Source organism: Carassius auratus, unplaced genomic scaffold (genome assembly GCF_003368295.1).
Source record: "Carassius auratus strain Wakin unplaced genomic scaffold, ASM336829v1 scaf_tig00028889, whole genome shotgun sequence".
Taxonomy (NCBI): Eukaryota; Metazoa; Chordata; class Actinopteri; order Cypriniformes; family Cyprinidae; genus Carassius; species Carassius auratus.
In genome coordinates, this window is record NW_020525724.1 from 38585 (window position 1) to 66131 (window position 27547).

Sequence of the window (27547 nt, forward strand, 5' to 3'; positions counted from 1 at the left end):
GTATTCATCAAAACTCGTTTTAATTTCCTTGCGTGAAATGAGGAATGAGGAAAGAATTCTCCCATAATAAATACAGCCGTTTGTCACTATGCACAACTGTTTTTATTGTATTTAGTGTGAATTGATCTGCTCAAGCTTAGCGCTGTGACTGCAATTAAGATTCAGTCATTTAAAAATCCTCATTGTTTTGCCCCTGGGAAACAAAGCGCTGATTAAATTCTTAATTATTTTGTTGAAATCTTTTAGAGTATACATTGCCCTGTTTGTCTGGGGTTTGTAGGAGCTGTGCAGTATATAATAAGTGATGTTGGCTGTGAATCTGATGTTTACTGTGTAACCTAGGGTCTGTTGTTTTTTCTGTTTGTTTTATTACCTCTCGGGAGCTCTTGAGATATTGCCAGAGGACCTAAATCCAACTCCTGCCCATCTATACATTTGCCTAGAAATTTTTTAAGCATGAACCTATACTGCTAGATTATGTTCTCTAGGTTTTTCCCCAGGAACAACAGTCCTGCTAAGCCCCAGCTTACCTCTAAATCTAATGCTTATCCTGCTGGTGCCATGGACCTCATGGACCTAATGCCTGTGTTTTGTAGACTTAGAGGGGATCAGGGGTTGTTGTAAGTCCACATTTTAACATTGGATTTATGTTGCATTACGGCCAACAATCTGATTTGTCCTTTGCATCGTTAGCAAACAGAAACTCAGTGGCAGATTTACTTTAGGCTTAGTTGTCACTGCAGATCAAGGTAAGGATGTGTTCCTTTACATCACATGAAAACATGTGGGAGTCTTTTGCAATATTTATTTGAACTTAACATGATCTGACACAGACAAAAATGCAACACTTTGCATTTTCTTACACAAGCCTGTAACCTGATGGGAAATAAGGCCACACTGTACAGTATGTGTCAGGTTAAATATTTCTCTCTTTTTTTCAAACTAGGGGCTCGGCAGCAAATTTGAGAGAAAAGTAGTAAAATATTGCAAATTCAAATGCAAAATGAAATGTAAATGTTTTCATTCTGCTTTCAAAAGACACAAGATTCTTCATTATTTTATTATTCTATTATATTGACAGCCATATACATTTATTTAACTCTAATGGTAAATATAAATGGAAAGATAAATATCAAATAAATATTTTTCATAATTCACTATTATGAAAAATATCATTTTGTATAATTCGCAGCATTAGTTTAAACATCCAGTGTTACATGATCCTTTAGAAAACATTCTAATATACTTATTTGCTCAAGAAACAGTTTTGCTGCTTAATATTATAAATGTATAATAAATGTTTTTATTTATTTAAATTTATTTGAAAAGGGACCATGCACAATCTAAACATAAATGTTTCCATTTCATGCATTGCACCAAATTAAGCCAATGGATAGTCTGCAGTCCTTAGTCAGGTAATCATAATCATAGGTAAACATAAAAACATAAGACAACAAACAATCTTATAATAAGATTCTCTGATTGGTATACATATAAAAACCATTTATTTGAAATAGAAATCTTTTATCACATTATAAATCTCTTTTACTGTTTCTTTTAATTAATTTTAAGCATAGTTTAAAAGCAGTTTTTAATAAAAAAATCATACTGACCTCAAACTTTTGACCGACAAGGTTTTGTTCTCAAGTTCTTCATACAATTACGTAAATTGACCTTAGTTTCAATGCTATTGTGTGGTTATGACATTTCTCATTTGGGATTCAAATTATGATCCATATCCAGCTTGGTTCTATGACCTAATGCTAAAGGTCAATACAAGATGCTGTGATTATCATACACTCAGAAAATCATACGGGCTTGGAGCGCCATGAGGGTGGGCTGATGATTCAGTTCACAACATGATGGGATTTAGACATTTGAATTGGTGATTTCTTCCACAGCTTTTCCTCACCTTAAATCTCTTCTAGCTGTGCTACAGTACAGTATATGCATCAGCCACAATCATTTTGCAGAATGTATTATTTGACATCAGCATATATTTTCTTATACTGATCATACTGAAAGTTCTTTTCACCATGTGCTATGCAATTAAACGTGCAATCTTAAAGCGTGCAGTAGGTCTTAATATGAGGTGATCGAAGGTCATGAGGTGTTTCACAGTGAATGCATATATACTACAATCGCAAGTGTTTCAGTGAGCTGCGGGTTGTCAGCTCGGCTCTGCACTAGCAATTTAATGAATCACAATGTCAGGGATAAATCTGATTCTTCATCCGGCTCATCACATTGTCTCCGCGTGAGTGTTATGTGCTGCTCTGACTCATGCAAAGGTTCCTTTGCTCACAGCCACAGTGAAGAGACACAGTTGTTATCAGCAGCACATAGAGGGCATCGATCCTTTCATTCATTTGTTTTCAACCCTCTTGACCTCAGCTGCCAGCACCTGAAATAATCACTCTGAAAAACAACGATATTCTGTTCTTCACTTGTTGTTGAAGGCCAAATAGGACAGTTACCACAGTAACAAGCAGTAGATTAACTGATGGTTTAAGAAGGCCTCGTAAAGACTGTTTAACTCTGTAAAGAGTCTGTGAGGCACATTAGAAGCATTCACACTGAAAAAAAAAATACGGTAAAACTTTAGTATAAGGTCCAATTCTCACTAATAACTAGTTGCTTATTAGCATGCCTATTATAAACATATTGGCTGTTTATTAGTGCTTATAAAGTACATAAAATGCATGACATCTATAATCATACCCAATACCCTAAATTTAACAACTACCTTATAAACTATTAATAAGCAAAAAATTAGGAGTTAATTGAGGCAAAGGTCATAGTTAATGGTTAGTTAATAGTGAGAACTGAACCTTAAAATAAATTGTCACCAAAAATACATTATTGATTTGGTCCCATAAAAAAAATCTAAACATTATTAAAAGAAAAACTATGTTTTATAGCAAAACTATGTAAGATAAGACTTATTAAAAGGAATAGTTTGAGTATTCCACTTATTTATTTTCTTCTGTAAATTGATTTGTAATTTTGAAAATTGTATCTTGTTTAAAAGATGCTTTATAAAAAAACAATACAAATTATTATTTTATTTTTTTTATTCAAAAGGTAAATGTAATAAATAATGTCATTTTCAGCTCCGGTCTTACTTTTGAAATATATTAAATCAAGACAGAAATGTAGGGCCCTATGATTTCCGTGAGGTGGACTGGAATAAAAGCAGAATTTACTGTATAATGCAGAATGTCATGAAATGTATTGAATACGATGAATACGTCAAAGTAAGTGTTACACTTCAATCAAAACATAGTGTCTGTGAATATTAAGCAGCAAAAAATAATATTTAAATATCAATCTGCATGTCTCTGTGTGAATGAATGGCGCAGACACGCGGTTTCCTTTACTCCACATATACTGAAGAGCATAAATGTAATTAGCAGAAAAATTTAAATACTCAATAATTTCTGGAAAAAAAAATATAAAAAACAGAATTATATCTATATATTTTTTTATTAAATCAATTAATTAGAGTTGCTTTTGGAAACAAAAAATTATTTTAGAAAAAATAAAACACATTTCACAGGGCCTTTTTTGATTAATACAGTTTTATTTAACCATTAAAAGAGTGTAGAAAAATTCTAACTAATAATAATAATAATAAAAAAACAAAAACAAAGAGACACTACACAGGATCTGTTAAAGTAAAGTTATGGGTTCAATACAAGGTAAGCACTAGCAAATGTTATTTGTGGCATAATGCTGATTACCACAAAATGTGATATAATAATACTAAATATAAATATACTACAAAATAATAATAATAATGATAATAACAATACTTTTTTCATTTTTTTTCAAAAACAGCTATAGCTGTTAACTTTAATCAAACATATTCACAATAAACCATTAAAAATATTTCACATATGTATACGAATCAAAACATTTAAAACAAACAAAATAATAATAGTAATTTGGGCAAAAATAAAACCTAGAAATGTCACCCTTTATTAAGATTTGCTATCAAGTTCTCGTGGTTCTGATTGGGAAAGGAGTCTTTTTCTCCTCTGTGTTGCATGTACCCCTGCCCAGCTTACCTGGACTTTAAAAACAATACTGGTCCACACTACACTACTACACTACTTCAGAGACGATGACTTGTTTGTTTTACATTTCAGTTTGACAGGCACATTTACATCTCAGACTGAAAGTCACCAGACCAGCTGCACTCTATGAACTGATGAGGAACTGAGCCATTGAAGGCACATGACACACACATCAGCATGCTCTTTCACAAAAAAAGGACAGTGTACATTAATCTACATTCGTCAATGTAAATGTACCCAAATCAGCCCAAAGGCTAGTTTTCATTTTTTAGCTTCATTTCCTGCTGTTTCACATAGGCATCATTGCCAGATCCTTAAAAAGTCATTCAGTAAGTTTTGAGACAAAATCAGGCATGCCTTAAAATGAAAACAAGCCCTTAATGGCTTTAACTGGTCATTGATTTCAGTTAGACACAGAGTTATTTATAAATATTGGTATGTTTTAATAGATTGTTTACTTCATTTTTAAGATATGAATGAATGGAGCCGCTGACTCTATATTCTTCTTTGTCTACAAAAAAAACAATCATGACTGATATATTTCCTAGCTGTTTCTTTAGTTCTTTAGTAGTTTCTTTATGTCTTAGATAACATTTAAACCTTAGTTTGTATATGTAAATATTTTATCAAATCGTCCCCTTGGGATTATAAGGTTCTATCTGAGATTTTTGTCAAAATTGAGTTATTCTCACATTCTTATTCTGTGTCAACGTATTTACATCATGTGATAGATTTTTATAATGTTGTGTACATTATGGGACTTTTAATTTAAAAAACAATAAGGTTCTATCTACACAGTCAAATGGAATACTAAAACTTTGAAGCTCAATATCTCAAAACTACTCGGAACGCAGATAGAACCTTATAATTCCAAGGTGTATTTGTTTTTTCCATTTTTTTTTTTTTTTTTTACAGAAAGAAGGATACTGCTTCAGTATTTCAGTGAAATATAATGTAAATTGTAGTAATTTTTGGAATATCTCCACTTCTTTTATATAGAAGGGTTGCTATAACACATCAAAGTATGTAGAAAAATATGTGTGACAGGAAGGAAAGATAAATAAAAAAGGGATAAGGGAAAAAAATAGAAGTTAATTATACACCGACATCAATCCTTGTACATACGATCCCATTTCTTTACAAAGGGACATTTTGCACTCAATGTTGTTATTGTAATGACTTAACCATTAAAGAACCTACTCAAAAATACCCCTTAAAAACCGTGGCCAGTTACAACTTAATAAAAGTGCCTTTATATGTGAGATCACATGCTGATCAAAAGGCTGTCATCATATCTCCTGGCAGAGTCGAGAAGCTTTTGTTCTGATATCTGATTTTCAGCAGATTAGATGCAAAGTGTTTGTCACGCAGTGTATTCACCATAGTAGACAGTGTTTGTTAACTGTAATATAGCATAAATGAGGATTTTGGTGCTCCCTATATGCACAATACACACCTCACTTTTGGGAAATTCCCATAGCCTACTTTCTGGCAGTGACGTCTCTCATTTGTTAAGGGCTTTGGTTTGCCAGCGTCTCAAAGAATGTCTTAAGCAGTGTGATCTCATTTCATCTGCTTTTGTAAATAGATAGTCATTTTTATTTTTTTTTCTTCTTACCACAAGTAGTTTTTGAGGTGTCTCAAACAATTCAATTGCAACCACACAGGAAAGGAAACAGCTGACAACTTTCACGTTTTCTCCTTTTATCATACTTAAACATCGCGAGGGATGTAAAGTTATAGCTGACCTCAAGATATCTGTAAATTTCATACCAAGTGTGAGTGTGAATCAGTTCCACAACATAATCTTTTGTGGGCTATTAACAGCTTTTAGGACTGTCTTCACTTGCATTGGGGAAAAATTAGGATGAAACAGTTTTAGGTGTTCAGAGTTTCAGTTTAAATGTCTTGTCTTCAGTTAACTATAGTGAAAGACACATCCACATTCATCCTAGACTTTTGAGAGAGGGAGTGTCCCAGTCAGTGTTTGACTTTGCTTTTTTAATCATTCAGTGCTTTAAGACATGAAGTGTAGAGTTTAAAAACATCTTCTTAAAGTGTATTGACAAATCTGCCACTTCACTGACATGGTTTTAGCTAGACAATCTGCCCAGACATGCATTTCCTGACTAATACACACAGTATCATAGCGAAAGAAGCAGACTCGGTGCTCAAGGCATTTATTTGAGTTTCTGTTATTTAATTCTAAACACACAAGGCTGGTTTCCTGTTTCTGCTCGCTTTATTTCCCCATTCAAAAATAAATGAGAGATGGAAAACGGGGTGAGCGGTCCACTTCACCAGGGAGGAAATGAGAGAGGTCAATTTTGTTTTGGAAATCCAGTCATTTTCTTGGCATCCCAAGAGTCCTCTTCTGCCAAAATCTGTTTTAGCCATATGGACACTGTGCATGTGCTGTATACAAATGTATGTCCTCTGTCTGTACTTGAATGGTTTCAGAAAGCAACAGAATTTAAAGGGATACTCCACCCCAAAATGAACATCTTGTCATTAATCATTTACCCCCATGTCCTCTCAAACTCGTAAAAACTGTTCGTCTTCGGAACACAATTTAAGATATTTTGAATGAAAAGCGGGAGACTTGTGACTGTCCCATTGACTGCAAAGTAAGTTACACTGTCAAGGTCCAGAAAAGTATGAAAATCATCGTCCGAATAGTCCGTCTGCCATCAGTGATTCAACCGTAACAATATGAAGCGTCTAGAATACTTTTTGTACGAGAAGAAAACAAAAATAATGACTTTATTCAACTATTTCTTTTTCTTAAATTGTGTCCTGAAGACAAATGAACCTTTTACGGGTTTGGAACGACATGGGGCTAAATGATTAATGACAAAATTTTCATTTTGCAGTGGAGTATCCCTGATTGAACCAGGAGTTTGTGGTCATCTGAAATACTGTAACAGGTGTTTTTTTTTTTTTTTTTGAGTTGTTTCTGAATATTCAGAGTGTGTTCAAGGCTCTGTGGTTGAACAATCAGATTTAAAGAATATATTTCCTGAGTGAAGGTTATGTATGGGGCCAAGGCTGTTGCGATGCCTGCTACACACACTCACACACACTCACACACACACACACACGCACACACAATCCGATTGTTCCATTAGAGTGACAATAGAAGCTATTGACCAGAACTATTGAATGGGAAAAGTTCAACTACAGTAGCTTGTTGAATAAAATTATAGCATTCAAGTTGATACTTTAATTCTTTACAATATGCGTGTAATGGCTAAATGAAATAAAACAATATGTCTAATAGCCTAACAATAAAAATTGTTTTGTCTAAACAAAAGCTTGTTTCTGCCACGTGATTTAAAAAAGGAATTGCAACTTTTTTATAGAGATATAAACACCCAATTCTGTCTTTTCTTTTTCTCAGAATTGCAAGAATATATGTTGCATTTTTATATTATTTATTTATTTTATATTTATATGTATATTAAAGATGTTGTACCTGGCCCAAGAATTGCTCACAAAGTTCATGATTAGTGATATTTTATAATTAATCAAAAAATGTTTTATTGTTATTCTTAATAACATTTATAAAATAATGATTCATATTCATAATGCATATTGCATAATGCATAATGCATAATGCAAATAAATTTTATTTATTCTGTTTTTTTCCATTTACATTTTTTGGATTCAGTTTTTTGTTTTTTGTTTTACTCCATTTTAATGGTTAAATTAAAGCGTATTAATCAAAAAAGCATGTCTTGAAATCATGAAAAGTGATTTAATAGTAATTTATTAAAAGTTTTTTTTTTTATGTCATTTTAGGGCCCTACGAAATACTTTTATTTTACAATTTTTTTTTCTGGTAATCAAATGAAAGCATAAAATATTCAGAACAGAACATGCAAGATTCGGATTTAAATGGGTCATATGATGCGATTTCAAGTTTTCCTTTGTCTCTGGAGTGCTGCAAGCTGTTCATGCATATAAGATCTGTAAAGTCTCAAACCCAAAGAGATATTCTTTCTAAAAGTTCAGACTCATCCATGCCTTCCTAAAGCACCTCATATAAACACGCCCCCACATGTCTATGTCACTGTGTTAGATGATTTGCATAACACAGTCCAAATGTTTACTCAAAGAAAGAAGGCCTAACTTTTATTCTTGCTGTAGTATTGTTTGTAGTATTGTTGGCGCACCGCCATGTCGTGGAGAAGCTGTGTGTTTCCAAATATAGTAAGGGGTGTAACACTTTCATCACATGCTTGAGGCATTCAGCCAATCACAACGCACTGGATAGCTAGCCAATCAGAGCAAACCTCAGACAGATGAGCTTTGTAAAAATGTATGTGTTTCAGAAAGGCAGGGCATAGAGGAAAAACAATAATATACAGTATGTGGAAAATAATTTTACTTTTACCAAATACACAAAATAATGTTCTTTTTAGCAACATCATATGACCCATTTAAAAGCTTTTTTGCAGCTTAATATTCACAGACACTAGCCTATTTCAAGATCTGAATATAAGTGTACTGATGTACTTTCGATTTATCCGTACAAAGTTTGGCGAATTCCATGACACTAAGAATCATTCAGTGAATTCCATTTTTCCACAATTCCGTCCACGTTTTCCACATCGCAGGGCATCATAGGGCCCTACATATTGTTTGTAATTATGTATACAATAATTATTTATTAGTGTCAGAAAGCTAAAAAAGTTCACACAAAAGTTATTAGACAATAGACACTAACATAATAAATAATATTTAATAAAAAATACAAATAAAAAAAAGCAACATCTCTGCTTACTTTATTGTAGACTGACTAATCTAAAGCCAGAGTCTCTAAAATAAGAGAATCAGCAGGTCATTGTGTTTGTGTTCAGGGGGCGCCTCGTGTCTGATCTTGTCTTGGGTGCCGTCACGTGAGTCACGACTTCATATATCACACTGATTCAGACTGAGGTGCTTTTATTGGCTGTTTAAGAACGTGAGATGCTAAGGTGTGACACGCAGGTGATAATGCATGCCAGTGCAGAGAAAGGGAGAAGAACAGAAAGTGTGACATGCTTCACAAACCTAATCTCTAAGATATTTTTAAGAAATGAGTAAATTAATCCCAAGATGGAATGATCTGATGAATTATTAAACACCGAGGTCAGCCATTATGGAATAACCCAGTTCAGCTTTCCTATAATAAGATAGAGGCCGAGTGGTTGCCTTGGAAACGGCAGATTTATTGACCTTGCATGGCGAAGCTATGTCGGCTTCAGAGCAAGAATGGAAAAATAACACACAGGCGTGAGGGATGCATGTTTATCAGCTAGCCTTTTCCCTCTAATGAGAGCAGCTTGGCCTGAGCTCCGGGGGCAAGAGGTCAGACACAGTGATCTGGTGCACATGTGCACCACCGTGTGTGCAAACTGAGTCACCGCTGCTTTACAAATGAAGTTTGGTGCAGCCTCTAGGGGACTCTTTGTGCTAATTCAAGATGAATGATGTGTGTCTTTCTAACAGGTGTAAAGGCATTTGATCCAGAGGCAGAAGTACATGCAGGGGTATGTCACCATGAGCCGTCCTATAGCAGCCGACGGATACTCACCCTGCGAATGCTGAGCGAAGCGGGTCGAGGGTCGGGTCCGCCTCAGTCTCCTGTGATTGGTCGCTGGATGGAATCAAGGTGAATGGAACACAAAGAGCAGGAGCTGAACCTGCCAGAGGGAGATGAGGCATGGTGGGTGAGCTGTCCTGTGTGTTTTTAGAAAATACTGTATGTCCGCTCTTAAAGCGGTAGCTCAGCCAAAAACAAAAATTCTGTCATCATTTACTCCTGATACAAACCTGTATGACTTTCTTTCTTCTGTGGAAGATAAAAGAAGATATTTTGAGAAATCTTTTAATGTTTCTTGTTTGTTTGATGACGCTGAGAGTCAATGGTAACCAACACTGTTTGGTTACTAACATTTCTTTTATGTTTAACAGAAGAGAGAAAATCATACAGATTTGAAATGACATGAGGGTGAGTGACGATGACAGAATTTTCATTTTAGGATGAACTGAGTGACTTGGTTGACTAATGTGCTTGTATTTGGACAGGTTGAGATGACCAATAACTGTATCTGCTTTGATCAAATAACTGACGTTTTAGAAAAACTATATTTTTGTCGAAAGTATTTATTATTTAATAATGTAAATTTTTTTTATTAAATTCTACCCCAACAAGGTGCTTCATAAAAATAAAAAAATAAAAAATGTGTGTGTGTGTGTATATATATATATATATATATATATGTAAAATAAAAAAGATACATAGTTTATAATCTTATTTAAAGTGCTGTTTTGATTAACCCTTTGTATATAATAATGAAGAGTTACATTTTACCAAATTAAGTAATAAATAATTGTACACTAATTTTACATCCTTCTAGACCTTTTTTGTACTTTCACAAAATGTATATAATAAAGCTTTCCACTCTTATTCTGACACATTCATAATAATAATCTTACAATAAATATAATCACCTCAAACATTATTATTATTATTTTTTTTTATTGTTTATAGTATTTATTATATTCATATTTATTGTTATTATATAAATCAGAATAACAATTTGAGTGGAATAATAATAATAATAATAATAATAATAATACGTATTATTATTATTATTATTATTATTGTTGTTGTTGTATTATGTATAATATAATATAATTTAAATATGAATAATAGTATTTATTTAATTATTTATTAATGTGTATATAATTATGAAATATTAAATTTCACTAATTGTCACTCTTACGACTTATCATGTATGGGCATGAAATGCTGTTTTGGGTTTAAATTATTTCGGAGTGTAAAGAGAGACATAAAGCTAGATTGTCTACCAGGAGCAATGGTCAATAATAGAGTGTCAGTATCTGTCACGCCCCTGGACTGTCTGTGTTTCTCTCCCCATGTGCTCGCCATGACCTCATTTACCCTCTTGATAATCATGTCGTTTAGTTCAGGCGTATCTTGTTAATTGTTCTCGTTTCCCCGTGCATTTAATGTGCTGTCTGTCTTTGTTCGGGTCTCAAATCGTCATGTTTGTGTGTCACCAGCCACTCCTTGTTGTGGATATCCCCTGTGTTTAGATTTATTATTTGATCCACATCTCCGAGTTCATTCCCTCCGACACAGTTCGTGACAGTATCGTCAATATACAAACATATTTAACCACTCAGTGCTTTGACTGATCAATCAGACTCAAGTATATAATAAAATCAAACATAAAGGATTATGATAACATTTAAATCAGTCTAAGGAGTGACTGCAGCACACATGTGCAAGAAGTCTTTAACATCACCTAACCGAATGCAATTGTAATCCAGAGTGCTTGATGATTCATCGAAGTGTGTGAAATGTTTTACGATGAGATGATATGATTAGATATGGAATAAGACAAATAGAGAGTGAGATTATAGTGCAGGAGAGAGAGAGGTACATAAGCCAGATGCGGCCACTGTGTAGCAAGGGACAATTCAGGACACTGAATCATTACGACAGTCGGTGGATTGTCTGTGATCAGTGTGCGCGTGTGTGTGTGTGTGTGTGTGTGTGTGTGTTTATATGGAGCATCCAAGCACGTGTCTCTCACATGTGCTGTCTCACGGTCGCGCCCTCCCCCAGACGTTCAGTTAGTTACTGCATGCGCACCACCACACACACACACGCGCACACACACACACACACACACACACACACACACACACACACACACACACACACACACACACACACACACAAACACACACACGCACACACACAAACACACACACTCTCACTCAGTTCCAGGGGCCCTGTGGGTCAGTTGTGGGATTATTATGCAGCTAGAGAAGTTTCAGATGGTTCCCTGAAAGGCAGATTTGTCCTGCCTCGCCTCGACCCGCCATTTAATTACGCCTCTGTAATTTGATTAGCAGAAAGTGCGCGTGAGTGAGCATTTAAAGGCTTATTCACTCTGAGTGTGTGTGCGTGTGTGTGTATGCACTCGTCTCTCGGCTCCTCTCTCCTCGGAAGCATGTGCGGGAATTAAAAAGGAGGAAGTGGAACTTTGACGTGGATTTTGCTTTGATGTGTCATCCTCTCACGTGTAGCTTTAGCCACGAGATCCAAGAGGATAGAAACCCTCATTTTTAACTTGTTCATGCTCAAAGAAATGCAGCAGCTGTTAATAATAATAGATGGTTTAATTTTTTAATTTTTGTTTTTAGATGTAGATGGCTGCTAAAATTGTGCGGCGAGGTGCAAAAACCCGAGGAAATCTGGGAATAAAAGCATATCTTTGATTCAAAATGCTGAAAATCATATAACTTTTTTTAATAAAATGCTGTTGTCATTTGTTTCCACTGTATATTTGCATGCATAAAAAGGTAAACCAGAAAAGAACATTAATGCTATTATCAAATGTGTTGGCAAAATTAATAAGAAATATAACACGATTTTTCACATTCTCATATTCACGTCAAAAGACAACAGTGCAGATGGCAGAGGAGCGAGAGAGTGAAGAGGAAGATGAGAGTGGAGGGTTAGTGATGCAGGAGAGGTGGGGCTCACAGGAGGAGGAGTGTGAAGAGAGGGGGAGAGGAACGGGATGGGGTGAGAGAGAGAGAGAGAGAAGTGTCATCCTACCAGCTCAGAGTCCCTGTTACCGCAGATAGATTGCGGACAGCTTTGCGAGAGGAGGGAGACGGCAATCATGCACATTTTACAGCCCCATTATGTCAACAGGTTAGAACATAAATGTTTTTTTCTCCATGCATCCCATTCCCTCTTTTTTGTTCAGTCTTGTCTTTTGATGCACGGGCAGATTGTCAGTTGAACTTAATACTGTGCTATCCAATAGAGAGAAGACATTTCATTATTGTCAGTGGTTGGATATCTTGTGTGTGCATGTGTGTTTAATGAAACTCAGATCCCATGTGAGTGATAAAGCGGGATTGCATTTGAATAGGTTGCATTTCAGTTGTTTGCAATGTTGTAGGCTTAGCAGATTTGTCATGCTTTGGTAATTTGTGATATAGCGCTATCTTCATGCAGTGAGTGAACTAATAACGTAACACTGGTGTATATACTAGGCTGTGTGTTGTTGTGTTGAGCTCTATACACACAAGCATTGCCTCACATCATCTGGACTCTGTGCTGGTTCATGGAGGTGTGTCGGGTTCATTTGTTGTACATCGCTTCTGAGTTCATAACCTCCACACGCAGACAGAGTCTTCTGTTGTTGTTCACTGAGGAGCTTGCCTGAAAGTGTTGCTTATGTATTTGATTGTGGTTTTGGAGTCATGAAGACAGTCACATGAGTTTAACATATGAAACCGGTTTGTGGTTTGGTCTGTTGCTGATCCTTTAGTTTTTCATGGTCATGCCACACTGTTGATAAACAAATTACAGAGATCAGCTGAGGTGAATAATGCAGTGTGAAATTATTTTAAACAGTGCCACCATGTGGTCACCACATGCATTTATTCTGCACACTTAAAGGGATTGTTCACCTAAAATGAGAATGCTGTCAGCATGTATTCACCCTCCTGTCATTCCAAACATTTACATGTATTCATTTAGCAGAAGCTTTTAACCAAAGCGACTTACAATTAACAAATATATAAAGCGATTCTTCTTAAAGAGGCAAACAGACACAGGAAGTGCTCGTAATACCAAGTTCAGGAATTGTTCAAATAAGTACAAGCTAGAAAGGGAAGGAATAAATAAAGAGAAAGAGAAAGTTTATATATATATTTATGATGAAGTCAAGTAGCATCGAAAGAGATGAGTTTTTCCAGCTGTTGCTCATACCTTTATGAAAGACTTTCTTACGTGGAACACAAAAGATGTTCTCAAGCTGAACAGTTTTGGTTACTGTTGACTTCCTCTCACAAAAAAAAGACACATTTCTCAAAATATCCTAATTTATGTTCCACTGAAGAAAGAAAGAGTTTGAATGGTTTGATGTATTAAAATAGTCTTAAAATGTCTATTCTGTGCTTAATATGCAGACCAGCTGTAGAAAGTCTCTCATTATTGTGTTTGTTTGAAGAGCAACAGTAGCTCAAGCATTGGTGTGAGTGTCTGACCAGTGACAGACACGTGGAGTGTTTTTGCATTGTTGCATTTGATGATTTCTGTCTTTACTGTTAAGCCTTACGATATGTACTGTAGAACAATGGAATAAATAACTAAATGCATGTTACACTACCTTTCAATAGTTAAGGGTCAGCTTTTTTATTTTTATTTTTTAAAGAAATAAATACTTTTATTTAGCAATGATGCATTAAATTGATCAAAAGTAATAGTAGAGACTTTTATAATGTTACAAAAGATTTCTGTTTCTCTTTTGAAATTTCTATTCAAAGAATCCTGTGTCATAGTTTTCCACAAAATATTAAGCATTGATTGATATTATTATGAAAACATGTTAAATTATAATATGTTAAAACAAGTTATTTTTAATTCTAATAATATTTTAGAGTATTTAATAAATTAAAGAAATAATTATTTATCAAATAAATGCAGCCTTGGTGAGAATAAGAGACTTCTTTCTGTAAAGAATATCAAAAATCATACCAACCCCAAACTTTCAACGATATTTAACAATGCCAATCTTGTGAAATAGAAATAGAAAAATAGTTTCTGATTTTAATGTACACTTTTTCTCCAGGTGGCCGGATGGAGTGAAGAGAAAAAGAAAGAATAGTCAATGCTCTCTGAAGAGCACGTCTGGTGAGATTGATTTTACATACGGTGTCTCTGCAGTCTAAACCCCAGTATTTTGCCCAAACATCATTACCCCCTCTGTGTTTTGAGACAAACAGATTTTGAATGCAGCTATCAAAAATAACTATTAATATCTTTGAGAATTGTTAAGAATGATAACAATATATGTATATATTTATTCAATTTTTTTCAGTATTTTTCTGAAACAGACAACGTGTCTGTATTTGGTCAGATTAATTCAGTTCACAGTTCAAAAATAGTTTAAAGTGAAGTTTGTTTTAATGAAAATGTGGGAAGTTTTGTGTGAGGGGTATGTTTGGACAGTATAAAAACCATTACGTCTATGAAATGTCCCCAGTAAACATGGCATGGGTGTGAATGTGTGTGTTCTGCTGTAACAACCATCTCCTCCTCTTCTAGTGAAGATCATCTCTGTTCCAGGGTATGTTCCCAGCTACCTGGAGAAAGACGAGCCATGTGTGGTATGTGGGGACAAGGCCACCGGCTACCATTACCGCTGCATCACATGTGAGGGCTGCAAGGTGAGATTTCCAAGCCCTGAACCGCTTGATAATCAGAATCCGTCTGTACTCACGCATTAATCTGCTTTCTTTTACTCCCAGGGTTTCTTTAGGAGGACAATACAGAAGAATCTTCACCCTTCCTATTCCTGCAAATATGACAGCTGTTGCATCATTGATAAAGTCACCCGCAACCAGTGCCAGCTGTGCCGCTTCAAGAAGTGCATCTCGGTGGGCATGGCCATGGACTGTGAGTGTTCACACACACACATACACACACACACACACACGCACGCACACACACGTTTGCTTGGCTAAATAAAGACATACTCTAGATTAAGTTTTTTTTATATTAAGCTAACAAAAATGACTACAGACTAACCCAAATCCAAATTTAATTTTAAGGATATTTATATTTAATATTTATTTAGTATTGGGACCAATTCTCACTATTAACTAGTTGCTTTTTTGGATACATATTACTAGCAAATTGGTTGTTTATTAATAGCTACAAAGCACATATTCTGCATGATCATATTCCTGTTCAATGCCTAAACTTAACATCTACCTTACTAACTATTAAAAAACAGTAATTAGGAGTTTGAGGCAAAAGTCATTGTTAATAGTTAGTCAATAGTGACAACTGGACCTTAAAATAAAGCGTGACTATTTTATTTTATTTTTTTTATGTAATATATATATATTTTTTTCTAATTTTATTTTATTTTAGAAAATACTTTAGTGTTTGAAGACTACAGAAAATGTTTTCTTAATGTTTAAAATTTGTATATTATAAAGTATTAAAATATACATGTATATATTTATGCATTTTTTTAATTAATATATGAGAAACCTGCTGATCCCCCCCCCAAAAAAAAGTATTAATTCAGCACAATCTGATGCGAAGATTGTCTTTAAATGACATGGTCTCTCAAAAAATAAATATAAAAATCCAGCCTTTAAAAAAAACCCCTGCTATAATCTTCTTACACATAATAACATTACATAACATTGCTTGTCATTTCCTGTTCAGTACTGAGAGTATTAAATGAGTGATTCATGTCCCTGGCAGTGGTGCTGGATGATTCAAAGCGTGTGGCCAAGAGGCGTCTGATCGAGGAAAACCGGGAACGGAAGAAGAAAGAGGAGATTGTGAAAACTCTGCACAATCGGCCTGAGCCCACCGTCTCGGAGTGGGAGCTGATTCGTATGGTGACGGAGGCTCATCGCCACACCAATGCCCAGGGCCCTCACTGGAAACAGAAACGCAAGTTCCTAGTAAGAGTCCTGGTTGTGTCTGTATGTCTGTGATCATGTGAAGTCACTTCTTCATCATGGCAACTGTGTTTGAATGTCAGAGGTCAAAAAATAAACAACGACTGTTGTTACACAGAGTGGTCTGTCAGGATTTGAGAGTAGCTGATAATGACCAAAGAGCACTGGATTGGCCCTCAGACAATCAGACAAATCAGTTTGAGGAGAGATGGGCTGATTCTTTAGTGATCAGAGTTTGGTTTGCTTGTCTGGTCGGTGCTCTAGTGGATCATACTGAGTTTGCATGAGCTCAGTCTAACCAGATGTGAAAACGGCATTCGGTCCTGTTTACACTACTCCATTTTTCGTTTTCATCTACATGCTTGGAGCGGTCGAATGACTGTATCTGCCTCTACATATCCATGGGTACAACAAAGAGCATGATGTTACTGTTAACATGGTCATCAAGGATATGCAGAGAGAATGTGGGCAGCCACACCATCGTTTCAAAAGTCTCAGGTTTCGACCTGGAAAACGGCAGAATAGTGTAAATGACAGGCGTAACCGTAGCAAAATGAATGCGTTTTAAATCGAAAAATCCTTAGTGTAAACGTAGCCTTAGAATAGGTTAAGAAATATAAACAAATTAAAAAGAAAAAAGTCAGGGGTCATTTTGTGATTGTTTTTTAAAGAAATATTCTATAAGCAAAATACGAGGAAATACAGTAAAAACAATAACACTGTGAAATATAAAAATGTAATAATTTCTGTTTTAGTATATTTAAAAAAGTCTTGTATTCGTGTGACGATAAAGCTAAATGTTCAGCATCTTCAGTGTCATATGATCCTTCAGAAATCTTTACATTTTGTGGAAATGGTTTTAATTTTTCAGGATTCTTTGATGAATATAAAATTAAAAAGAACAATATGTATTTGATGTTTTTGTAACATTATTAATGTCAACACTGTCATGTCTTTTGATGCAACATCCTTGCTGAATAAAATACTAAATTATTTCACATAAAAAATAACTGACCCCAAACTTGTTGCTTTGATACAAAATGCATACAGTTAACACCAATTTAAAAAGCTTGAACTTCTTTTACACACAAACTCGACCAAGACCAAAACTAATTTTACAGTCAAATTTACAAATGCTTTAACACTGTATGTCAGAACAGATAACATTGTGGTCTAAGTCTAACTTACAGTTAACTTACAAACGTAGAAGTTTGGGCAGATTAGATCACATTAATTTATTTACTTTTTATTCTACTGTGGCTTTTTCTGTTCTGTAAATGTAGTATTTTCACATAATGACATAAATTATAAATAAATAAAATCTATATTGCATTTTTTATTGTATTTTTGTTTTCTAATGTCCTGATGCAAATAAAGTCTTTACTGCAGCAATTCTGTGTCTGTTTTTTTTTTTTTTTTTTTTTTACATAAACTGTACATTTTATAAAGCTACTCTGAGATTCAGCTACACTGCAGATGAGATTCATTCATTTTTTGTATTGAATTTCTGCAGCAAAAGAATCAAAAGGCATCATTTACTAAACCCAACAAAACAAAAATATACAGAGGCTGCAAAAGACACTACAGTGCAAAACACGATCTATGATCAATACAATACACTGTCTATTGTATAAGGGCAGACCTGACACATAAAATAACGCAGTTTCTGTAATTTCAGCTGATGATAGTGTTTTTATTTTGTCATTGTGGTATGATTGATTAAATGTTCCTGTTGGAAGAGAACATGTGTTAGTGTTTTGATTTTGAAACATGTTTGCAGTGTTTTGTTAGACATAGTGTATTGTGTTCGTTTATCATTGTTTTTTGAAAAGCAGTTTTGGGGTTTAGTTTACAATGTGTGATTTTGAGCATGAAATGGAAAGCGATTGTGAAAAACTAAATAAATGCTGGTCAAATGAAATGTATTTCTTATGGTGCGGGCTGTAAATAAGCCGGAAAAAGAGTCAATAGCAACATCTGTCAGGTTTATTATTTATTTTTTTCTCAATCCAAACCTCTATGTTGGTCTGTCTTTCAGCCAGAAGACATCGGGCAGTCTCCGGCCCCCACATCAGACAACGACAAGGTGGACCTGGAGGCCTTCAGTGAGTTCACCAAGATCATCACCCCTGCCATCACACGAGTTGTGGACTTTGCCAAAAAGCTGCCCATGTTCTCCGAGGTCAGTGTCGGTGTTTCCAAATACTGCCCTCCACCGCTGTGAAAGAGCAATTGTGTGCTCCGCTCCAGCTGTCACTGTACTTCCTGAACCTAAACTACACATCTGTGTTTGTGTATGAATGAAAAAGGCTGGCCTTAATAAAACATTGGCTTTGATTACAGGCTGTTGCTGTGCTTTGAATCACGTGTTATTTGGCCACTCTAATCGCTCTTGTGAACACATAGTGATCACAAATCATCAGTTGTTGACTTGCTACATTGGAGGACATTGAAGCCTCTAGTTAGAGGCCTTTGATTGCGCTAGGAATCTCAAAAAACGATTTAAAAGACATCAATCAAATAGTGGTTCGTCCTTGTTTTTGAGCCTTGATTAGTATCACGCAAACAGAAGTGATTTGTGCTTTCCTGTCTTCCTCTGGTGTCCAGCTGCCCTGTGAAGACCAGATCATCCTGCTGAAAGGCTGCTGTATGGAGATCATGTCCTTGCGAGCAGCGGTGCGGTACGACCCCGAGAGCGAGACGCTGACCCTGAGCGGGGAGATGGCTGTCAGTCGAGAGCAGCTGAAGAACGGAGGGTTAGGAGTGGTGTCTGATGCCATCTTTGATTTGGGCAAGAGCCTGTCACAGTTCAACCTGGATGACTCGGAGGTGGCGCTGCTGCAGGCCGTCCTGCTCATGAGCTCAGGTGAGGGGTCTTAGGACGATCCTGGCATCATTTACTCACCTTCTTGTTGTTTCAAACCTGGATGACTTGTTCCTTTTCTCTCACTGAACACAAATGAAGAATTTTACACGTGAAACTGTATTTATTTTTTATTGTTCACTGATCATCTTGTCCTCCGCAGCAGCTTTCAGATCAAAAGATTTGATGTAAGGCACACAAACGAATGATGTTTGAACTGGGAAGGAGGTTTGTCAGTGAATCATTACTTTCTGTTGGTTCCTCTCACAATTCGTCTGTATAATAAGTGTGTATGTGTGTGTGTGTGTGTGTGTGTGTGTGTGTGTGTGTGTGTGTGTGTGTGTGAGAGACCCTGGACCACAAAACTGTCATACGGAACAATTTTTTTACATTTATTTACATATTAAGCTGAACAAATAAGATTTCCATTGATGTACATGGTTTGTTAAGATAGGACAATATTTGCCGAAGATTTGACTTTTTGAAAATCTGTGGGTGCAAAAATCTAAATATTGAGAAAATCACCTTTAAAGTTGTACAAATTAAGTTCTTAGCAATGCACATTACTAATCAGAAACTAGGTTTTGATTTATTTATGGTAAGAAATTTACAAAATATCTTTATGGAACATGATCTTTACTTAATATCCTAATGATTTTTTAGCCTGACTACGTCAGACTTCGTACTTCCGCTCAATTTGAGTTCGCTTCTGTACTCAGAGAAGTAGCAGAGTTTGATATTACCAGGCTAATGATTTTTAGCATAAAAGAAAAATCAATCATTTTGACCCATACTATGTATTGTTGGCTATTGCTACAAATGAACCTGTGATACTTATGGCCAGGGTCACATGTTTATTTCAAATAAATGCCATTCTTTTGAACTTTCTATTTATCAAGGAATTTTGAATAAATATATTACCGTTTCCACAAAAATATCAAACAGCACGACTATTTTCATAGATAGATAGATAGATAGATAGATCGATTGCAATTGTAATAAATAAATCAGTTAAATCAGTTAAATCAGTTACAATTAAAATACAGTATGTTACATTAGAAAAGTCATTTATAATTTAAGTCATAGGTCACAATATGTTTGTTTTACTGAATTTTGGATCAAATAAATGCTGCCTTGGTGAGCATAAGAGACTTTATTTTGAAACTTGAAAAAACCCAAACCTTTGAACTGTTCTGTAATATGCAATCAGTTATATTTTCTTTAAATATTGCGTCTACTGCTAAATGGCACCATCTCGTGGATAAATAAATCACAGCTAATATGGCATTACAGCTATCTTATTAATTATAAATTATATATCATAATTATTAACCTTTTTATGTAACCTCCATTCATGCGCAAGTGAGATGCATTACAGATATGCCTGATGTAAAATATTTGAACTATAACAGTAGTCTGTAATCCAATGATTATTTACTTACCACTGCACAAAAAAACATTAATACAACCCTTATTAAATACTGATTCTGCATGTCATTTATCAGGCAACAAAAATAACCGGCAAGGAATTTTCCTTTTGTGTTCAATGGGAAAAATGACAACATCTGGGTTTGAATCCGCATGAGAAGGAGTAAATGATGATTTTTCATTTTGTGGTGAACAAGTCCTGTCTCCTTCCTTTAACTTCCCTGTTATGACCTCTGATAGCATCTTGACAGTCACTTTAACATTAGCTTGGTCTTCCATTGCACAGATCGTTCCGGACTCACGTGTGTGGAGAAGATCGAGAAGTGTCAGGAGATGTACCTGCTAGCATTCGAGCACTACATCAACCATCGCAAGCACAACATCTCCCACTTCTGGCCCAAGCTGCTGATGAAGGTGACGAACCTGCGCATGATCGGCGCCTGCCACGCCAGCCGCTTCCTGCACATGAAAGTGGAGTGTCCCACAGAACTCTTCCCCCCGCTCTTCCTCGAGGTCTTCGAGGATCAGGAGGTGTGACCGAGAGCCACAGGGGAACCCGGGGAGGGAAAACTGATCGTCAATTTGTTTTCGCAAAGCATTTGTATTTTTTGCATCCTCCTCATGCAACGTTGAGCCGGGACATGCACTTAATTTTGCACCGTCAGCTTTGTCTAGGATATGTTTTGGGTTGTCGGTCTCCACATCTTTCGACAGTCACCTGCCATTCAGATTCCTCCCACAGACGGACAGAAAGCAAGCATGCATCAACCTACCTCTCATACCTCGACATACCTCCCAACCTCAGAAGGAGCTTATTTTAAAAGCCTGACGAAGAAATCCACACATTCAAAAGCCATTTCCTAACCTGTTTCGGAAACGCTAGCTGCTGTTGTAAGTACAGAGGGAACGTTTGTGAGCAACATCGAACACCTACAGTTGGGCTCTACACGATTAACCTAATTTTCCTCTTATTACAGTAGTATTTCAGCATTTATCTTCCTCTTTGCACACATAGAATATCTCCTGTGCGAACATAACTAACTGTGTGCATTCGTACACATACATAAATATGAAGTGTGAACTTCTCATACCTCATATGCACCAGCATACAGACATACATGTAGCGACATGTCCATGCATGTATGTATGCGTACTATCCTGCCTGCATTAACACATTTATCTTCTCTTCTTACAATGCAGCGTCTACAGTCCTCACATAACTACTTATCTTCCATATCCACTTCTATGTTACTTAAGCTAAACATTTTGTGACCTCGTTTTCTGAATAGCCTCTTGTCGCTTTCCGCGTGTGACCCATATAGCTGTGGTGAGGTATTTCCTCCTGTATTCATCTGTCCTAGTGTTGTCCGTTTGGGCAGACAGATGGATGTACAGATGTATTAAGCCATATGCTGTGGTTTGAGACACATGCATCTCCATGTTATGGCCTTCAGATCGCTCATTGTGCTCCCTAGTCAGTACCTGGCTCATCAGACGGCTGTACCATACGGTATTACACAGAACTTCAGACACATGGTAGTGCTATGGTATTTATTTTAGGGGAATATTACCCCTGAAATCCATCCATCATGCCATTTATGTGGAGAAATTAGAAGCACAGGGTCGTGAATGATTCCTGAATATCTGAATTCGACAGATGATAACAAAAATAGAAACTAAGGGTTAGATCATAAGAGTGAGAGAGGTTACATTGGGGTTAAACATCAAAATAACCACTTCACCAAAAAGGTGTTGAGCAATTTTCTATTTATTAAATTGTGTTATATGAAAATATGATTAGATACTAAAATTATTTTAGTATCGTACTTAAAAATGTGTTCTTGCTACATTGTTTCACACATTAATCTCCATTGTTATTGGAGCAGTCAATTCAAAACTCAAAATTTGAAAACTCTGTCAACATTTACTTATGCACAAGTTGTTCCTTTTGAGCACAAAACAAGGGCCCTCATATATCAACAGTGCGTACGCACAGTTTCAAACTTTTCTACACACTGTTAATAAAAGAGGCCACAGATATTTTGGAGAATGTTAGTAACCAAACAGTTGACGGTACCCATTGACTTCCATAGTATGGGGGGAGGGGGATATCCTGGGCCATCAACTGTTTGGATACCAGCATTCTCCAAAATATCTTCTTGTGTGTTTGACAAAGTAAAGAAACTCATACAGGTTTTGAACAAATGGACGGTGAGTAAATGATGACTGAATTTAAATTTTTGTGTGAACTGTCCGTTTAAATCAAACAAATAAGCTTCATTTCAACATTTCAAGCTGCAGTTTCATCAGTTAATTACATCAGAGCTCATTCTCGGTTTGTTGTGAAATGTTTATACAGAATTACAGTTAGCATGAAATGAATATTCACAACATCAGTTTTCTAAATGCACGTTATTTATGGTTTTGTGAACTATTCATTTGTTCAGATATGCATTTTCAGCACTGTTATGTTTAATCAAAATCATATAGACTCAGATGTATGTCACAATACAGAAGGAAAGATAAGTTACATACAAGAAAGATAAAAAAAATTTCCCAATTACAGATTCATTCATTTACAAATTGCTAGTTTTCTGACTTAATCACTTTCAACAAAACTGAAAATCAAGTTTTTATTGCTAAATATATTGTATAATTTCAGGGTTCTCATTAGCTACATCTCCAACATTTACAATAATAATAAAAAAAAAAACTTACAATAAATGGCTTCAAATAATAAACCTTATTTATAGGTCCTCAGGGAAGTTCTGTAGTTGTGTCCGGAGAGGTCAATTAAAAATAGAAAGGACTTTTAGCCCCGTTGTACCCTACATCTTTGCTGACTTTGAAAGTAGAGAACGTACAATCTCCACAACCTTCTTGCAAGAGGAAATGAAATGAGTGTCACTTACCTCTCCATGTCTTCAAACAGACTCTACCTCATCCCTCATCTGTGTATCACAGTCTACAAAGCACTTTTTGCCATTCACATGCTCATGCACATATATTCCTGCTTAAACCTGTACATAAACATGCACACATGCACACTAAAAAGTCACATACCTCTCTCATGTGTGTGTGTAGTGCTTTCCCTTTCACTTGTGATGTGGGACCAAGTCTCAGTCTTGTTCCCTGTTTCTGAGGACAGTAAGAATGTGCCGGACTGAATGAATTTCACTGTGCTGCTGTGACAGAGCTAAACGATTGCTTAGCAGATTATTTTGCTTTAGAGAAGCAGCACAGGAAGATGGCTCCTGAGTAACATGAACCTCATTTTTTGTCAGCCCAGTTCTGTGGTCCCTGAGCTGTTCATGTGCGCACGTACATCTCACACAAGAACTTTACATGAACTCTTCCCCAGCAAAGGACACAGCCAGACTCCCATTGTAGTTTAACCAGTAGAATTTTTCTGGTTCAGACGCATAGCAGGGTTTCAATGTCCTTTTTGACTGATACTGTGTCAGTATGGCTCCAGGAAGTGACACAGAGGAACAAAAGGGCAAAAAGGACAGACTCACTGTGACTAGCTAAACTCAGGCACGGAGCTCCCATGAGGCCATGCACCTGACTCAGGCTCAATCTAAGCCACCAGCACTGCAGACACGCACTGCCCACAGTCACAAACTACTGCACCAGCACGGCTCAGTTCGGCTGAGCCCTGCCCACACACCCTGTTCTTGAGGACGGGGAATCAGGAAGCCATTTGTTTTGCTGGACGTCCAAACCTGGTTTACAGCACTTTCATTAGAGCAGAATTCAGTCCTTTACACCTAGCCAGATCATGACTATGTTGATTGAGACTTGGACTCTTAAAGGGGTCATATCATGGTATTTTGAAATAAAAGTTCATTGTACCCTGAAATCAGACTGTAACTTTCAGAACTTCTTCCCTTGTGCAAATTTAAAGGGCATTTACTGAAACTATGCAGCAAAAATGTATTTTTCTCAATAGTAACACGACCATAAACATTTACATAGCAATTCATATTGGTGTCCACTCACAATTACAAAGAAGGATAGGTAATATTATTGCTAAATCACCAGAATGAGTTTAATTTTTGATACTGTGTCAAACTTTGTGCTTTTCCTGGCTGTGTGTAGCACCTACAGCTCTGAAGATCCCAGTGTTGAAGGAATAGTTCACTCAAAAATGACAATTCTGTCATCATTTACTCTTTACTCATGTTATTCCAGGTCCTAAGACTTTTGGATTTATCTTTAGACACAAATGAGGATATTTTTAATATATTCTCCTATTTGTCTCTTAAAGTCCACTCAATCTAAGGTTTGATGCATCAAAAAGAACAGAGAACAGTAATCTATATGAATCAAGCTGTTTAAATTGTCTTCTATAGAGACTCAGAGTATATATATTCTATAGCTTTATACAGAGAACCGCACATGACATGCAAGAAAAAATAGTAGGCTAAATTGTGCGTACAATTTACTAATTCATTCCCTCAATGTACTAAAATGTGCACGCGATTACTATTTCGTTCACTCGATTTATAAATTGTGTGCAAGATTTATTAATTCATTCACTCGATTTGTTAAATCATGTGCATGATTTAGCAAATCGAGGGAATGCAATAGTAATCATGTGCATGTTTTAGTACACTGAGGGAACGAATTAGTAAATTGTGCGCACAATTTATTTATTTTTTCTCTCATGTCATGTCTGGGGCTACATAGCTTTATATGTTAATTTAGGATGTTATTTTCAAATACCAACATATATATATTTCGGACTATAAGTCGCACCTGAGTATAAGTCACATCAGTCCAAAAATACGTCATGATGAGGAAAAAAAACATATATAAGTCGCACTGGACTATAAGTCGCATTTATTTAGACCCAAGAACCAAGAGAAAACATTACCGTCTCCAGCCGCGAGAGGGCGCTCTATGATTACACTGTAGACTACAGGAGAACTATGAGACGGTAATGTTTTCTCTTGATTTATTTTTAATTCATTTCTCTTGGTTCATGTCGAATTAATTTTGATAAATAAGTCGCACCTGTCTATAAGTCACAGGACCAGCCAAACTATGAAAAAAAAGTGCGACTTATAGTCCGGAAAAAACGGTATATCATCAAATTTGTTTATTTATTTATTTTGCCATTTTCTGTAAGAAAAAATAAATGGTAAAATAAAAAGGATGGGAAAGGGAAAAATACTGCCAGGACAATATCCCTAAAATTATATTTATGATCACATGATTTTCATTTTTGGGTGAAATATTCCTTTACAGATGTGTACACAACAGCGAAGCCCTGTTGCTAATTTCACATGCAAATAAACTGTTTATGACTTATATATTTAGTGTTGAAGATCAGCAACAAGATGTAAAAAACAGTTATTAGAAACTACATTTTGACTATTGTCAGAGCAAAAGATTATAAGTGGACCTCATGGGAAAATTGTAAACAATAAAAATAATAATAAAATGTATGATATGACTCCTTTAATAGATCTTAAGAAGGGCATAGTCTTCTCAACAGCCCTCTGGAAAATTCACACGCACCAAGAAACCCCATGTCAACTACATGTCCACAGTCTGCAATGTACAGTAGCAAGCCATATCTGAGGTCCAAAATTTCAAGTGTGAAAAGAAGACTTGCCATTCCTTTAGAAAAAAAATACCCTGTCCATCTTCTGATGAGGAATGTAAAAACAACAATAAAGCACTCATTCTTTAGTCAGAATACTTGCTGTTTTTATGCTGAGTGGAAATAACACGTCTGCAGGCCGTACATTTAAAGTGAGCAGATCGTGATAAGAAATTGTTCAAACAATTTTAAAACTAAAGTTAATTTCATACACTGTGCTTTGCTGTACATGTTTTTGAATCTGAACTGTACTGTGTGTGTGTAAGTGCTCAGTGTGGACAGCCATCGTGCTTCTCGTGTGTTTAGTTGGTTTGACACACTTCATTACTATTTACTCTGTCTCCCATATCAAGATTCTCTTGTAGTGATTTGATGATGAGCACTTCTGTTATTACAAACCTTCATACCTCACGTGAACCATGTAAGAGGATGAGTTCAACATAGACTTATTAATGTCACACTTGTCAAATACACAGCTGTTTTCACTTCTCCGGTATCTTAAGACTGCCATAATGTGACCAGGCCGGAATGAATGTAGTTGTAGGTCTGACAGTTTGGAAACAAGATGCCTAGATTCTTATCCAATCAGAAAGAGACGCATCTGCAGCAGATCTGTGTTTCTTTGAGAGGTAATCCATCTTCACCAGTACCTCAATCTCCAATATTCAACAGGGTCTAACACACAACAGGACCTCACGCACTTACTTTAAGAAACCATCCTCATCCTCAGCGCAGGCACCTCACTGACTATTGTTTTGTGAACCCATTCAGTGCAATAGACCAGGGGTACAGAACTCAGTTTAGTTTCAACCCTGCACCTACAATGCAGTTTTCAAATATGCCTGAAGGACTTGATCGGCTGGATCAGGTGTGTTTAATTGAAGCTTAACTCTGCAGGGCTGTGGACCTCCAGAAACCTGAGTTCTGCACCCCTGCAACAGACCGTAATTTTATGTTTGATAAGTGATATATAGCTATAGTTTTCTTCTTTAAAAGTCGAACACAAATGGCTCTGTATAGTGACAAAGACAATGATGCTGC

At 36.0% G+C, this 27547-nt stretch overlaps 1 protein-coding gene across 4 annotated transcripts in view; it reads left to right on the forward strand.

Moving 5' to 3' along the window:
* Window positions 1-24203, forward strand: part of LOC113079641 (thyroid hormone receptor alpha-A) — a 34241-nt gene extending 10038 nt beyond the window's left edge. The window contains exons 2-9 of one of the 4 annotated variants that reach the window (XM_026251884.1): window positions 9573-9789; window positions 14753-14814; window positions 15229-15350; window positions 15432-15579; window positions 16402-16607; window positions 18643-18786; window positions 19212-19470; window positions 21182-24203. In XM_026251884.1, coding sequence (XP_026107669.1) covers window positions 9740-9789; window positions 14753-14814; window positions 15229-15350; window positions 15432-15579; window positions 16402-16607; window positions 18643-18786; window positions 19212-19470; window positions 21182-21432 — 1242 coding nt within the window. In that variant the 5' untranslated portion in view covers window positions 9573-9739 and the 3' untranslated portion in view covers window positions 21433-24203. Of the gene's footprint in view, window positions 1-9572; window positions 9790-10896; window positions 12823-14752; window positions 14815-15228; window positions 15351-15431; window positions 15580-16401; window positions 16608-18642; window positions 18787-19211; window positions 19471-21181 lie in introns of those variants that run through there. The other 3 variants (XM_026251886.1, XM_026251887.1, XM_026251885.1) reach the window with 3 other exon arrangements.
* Window positions 24204-27547: the final 3344 nt, after the last annotated feature.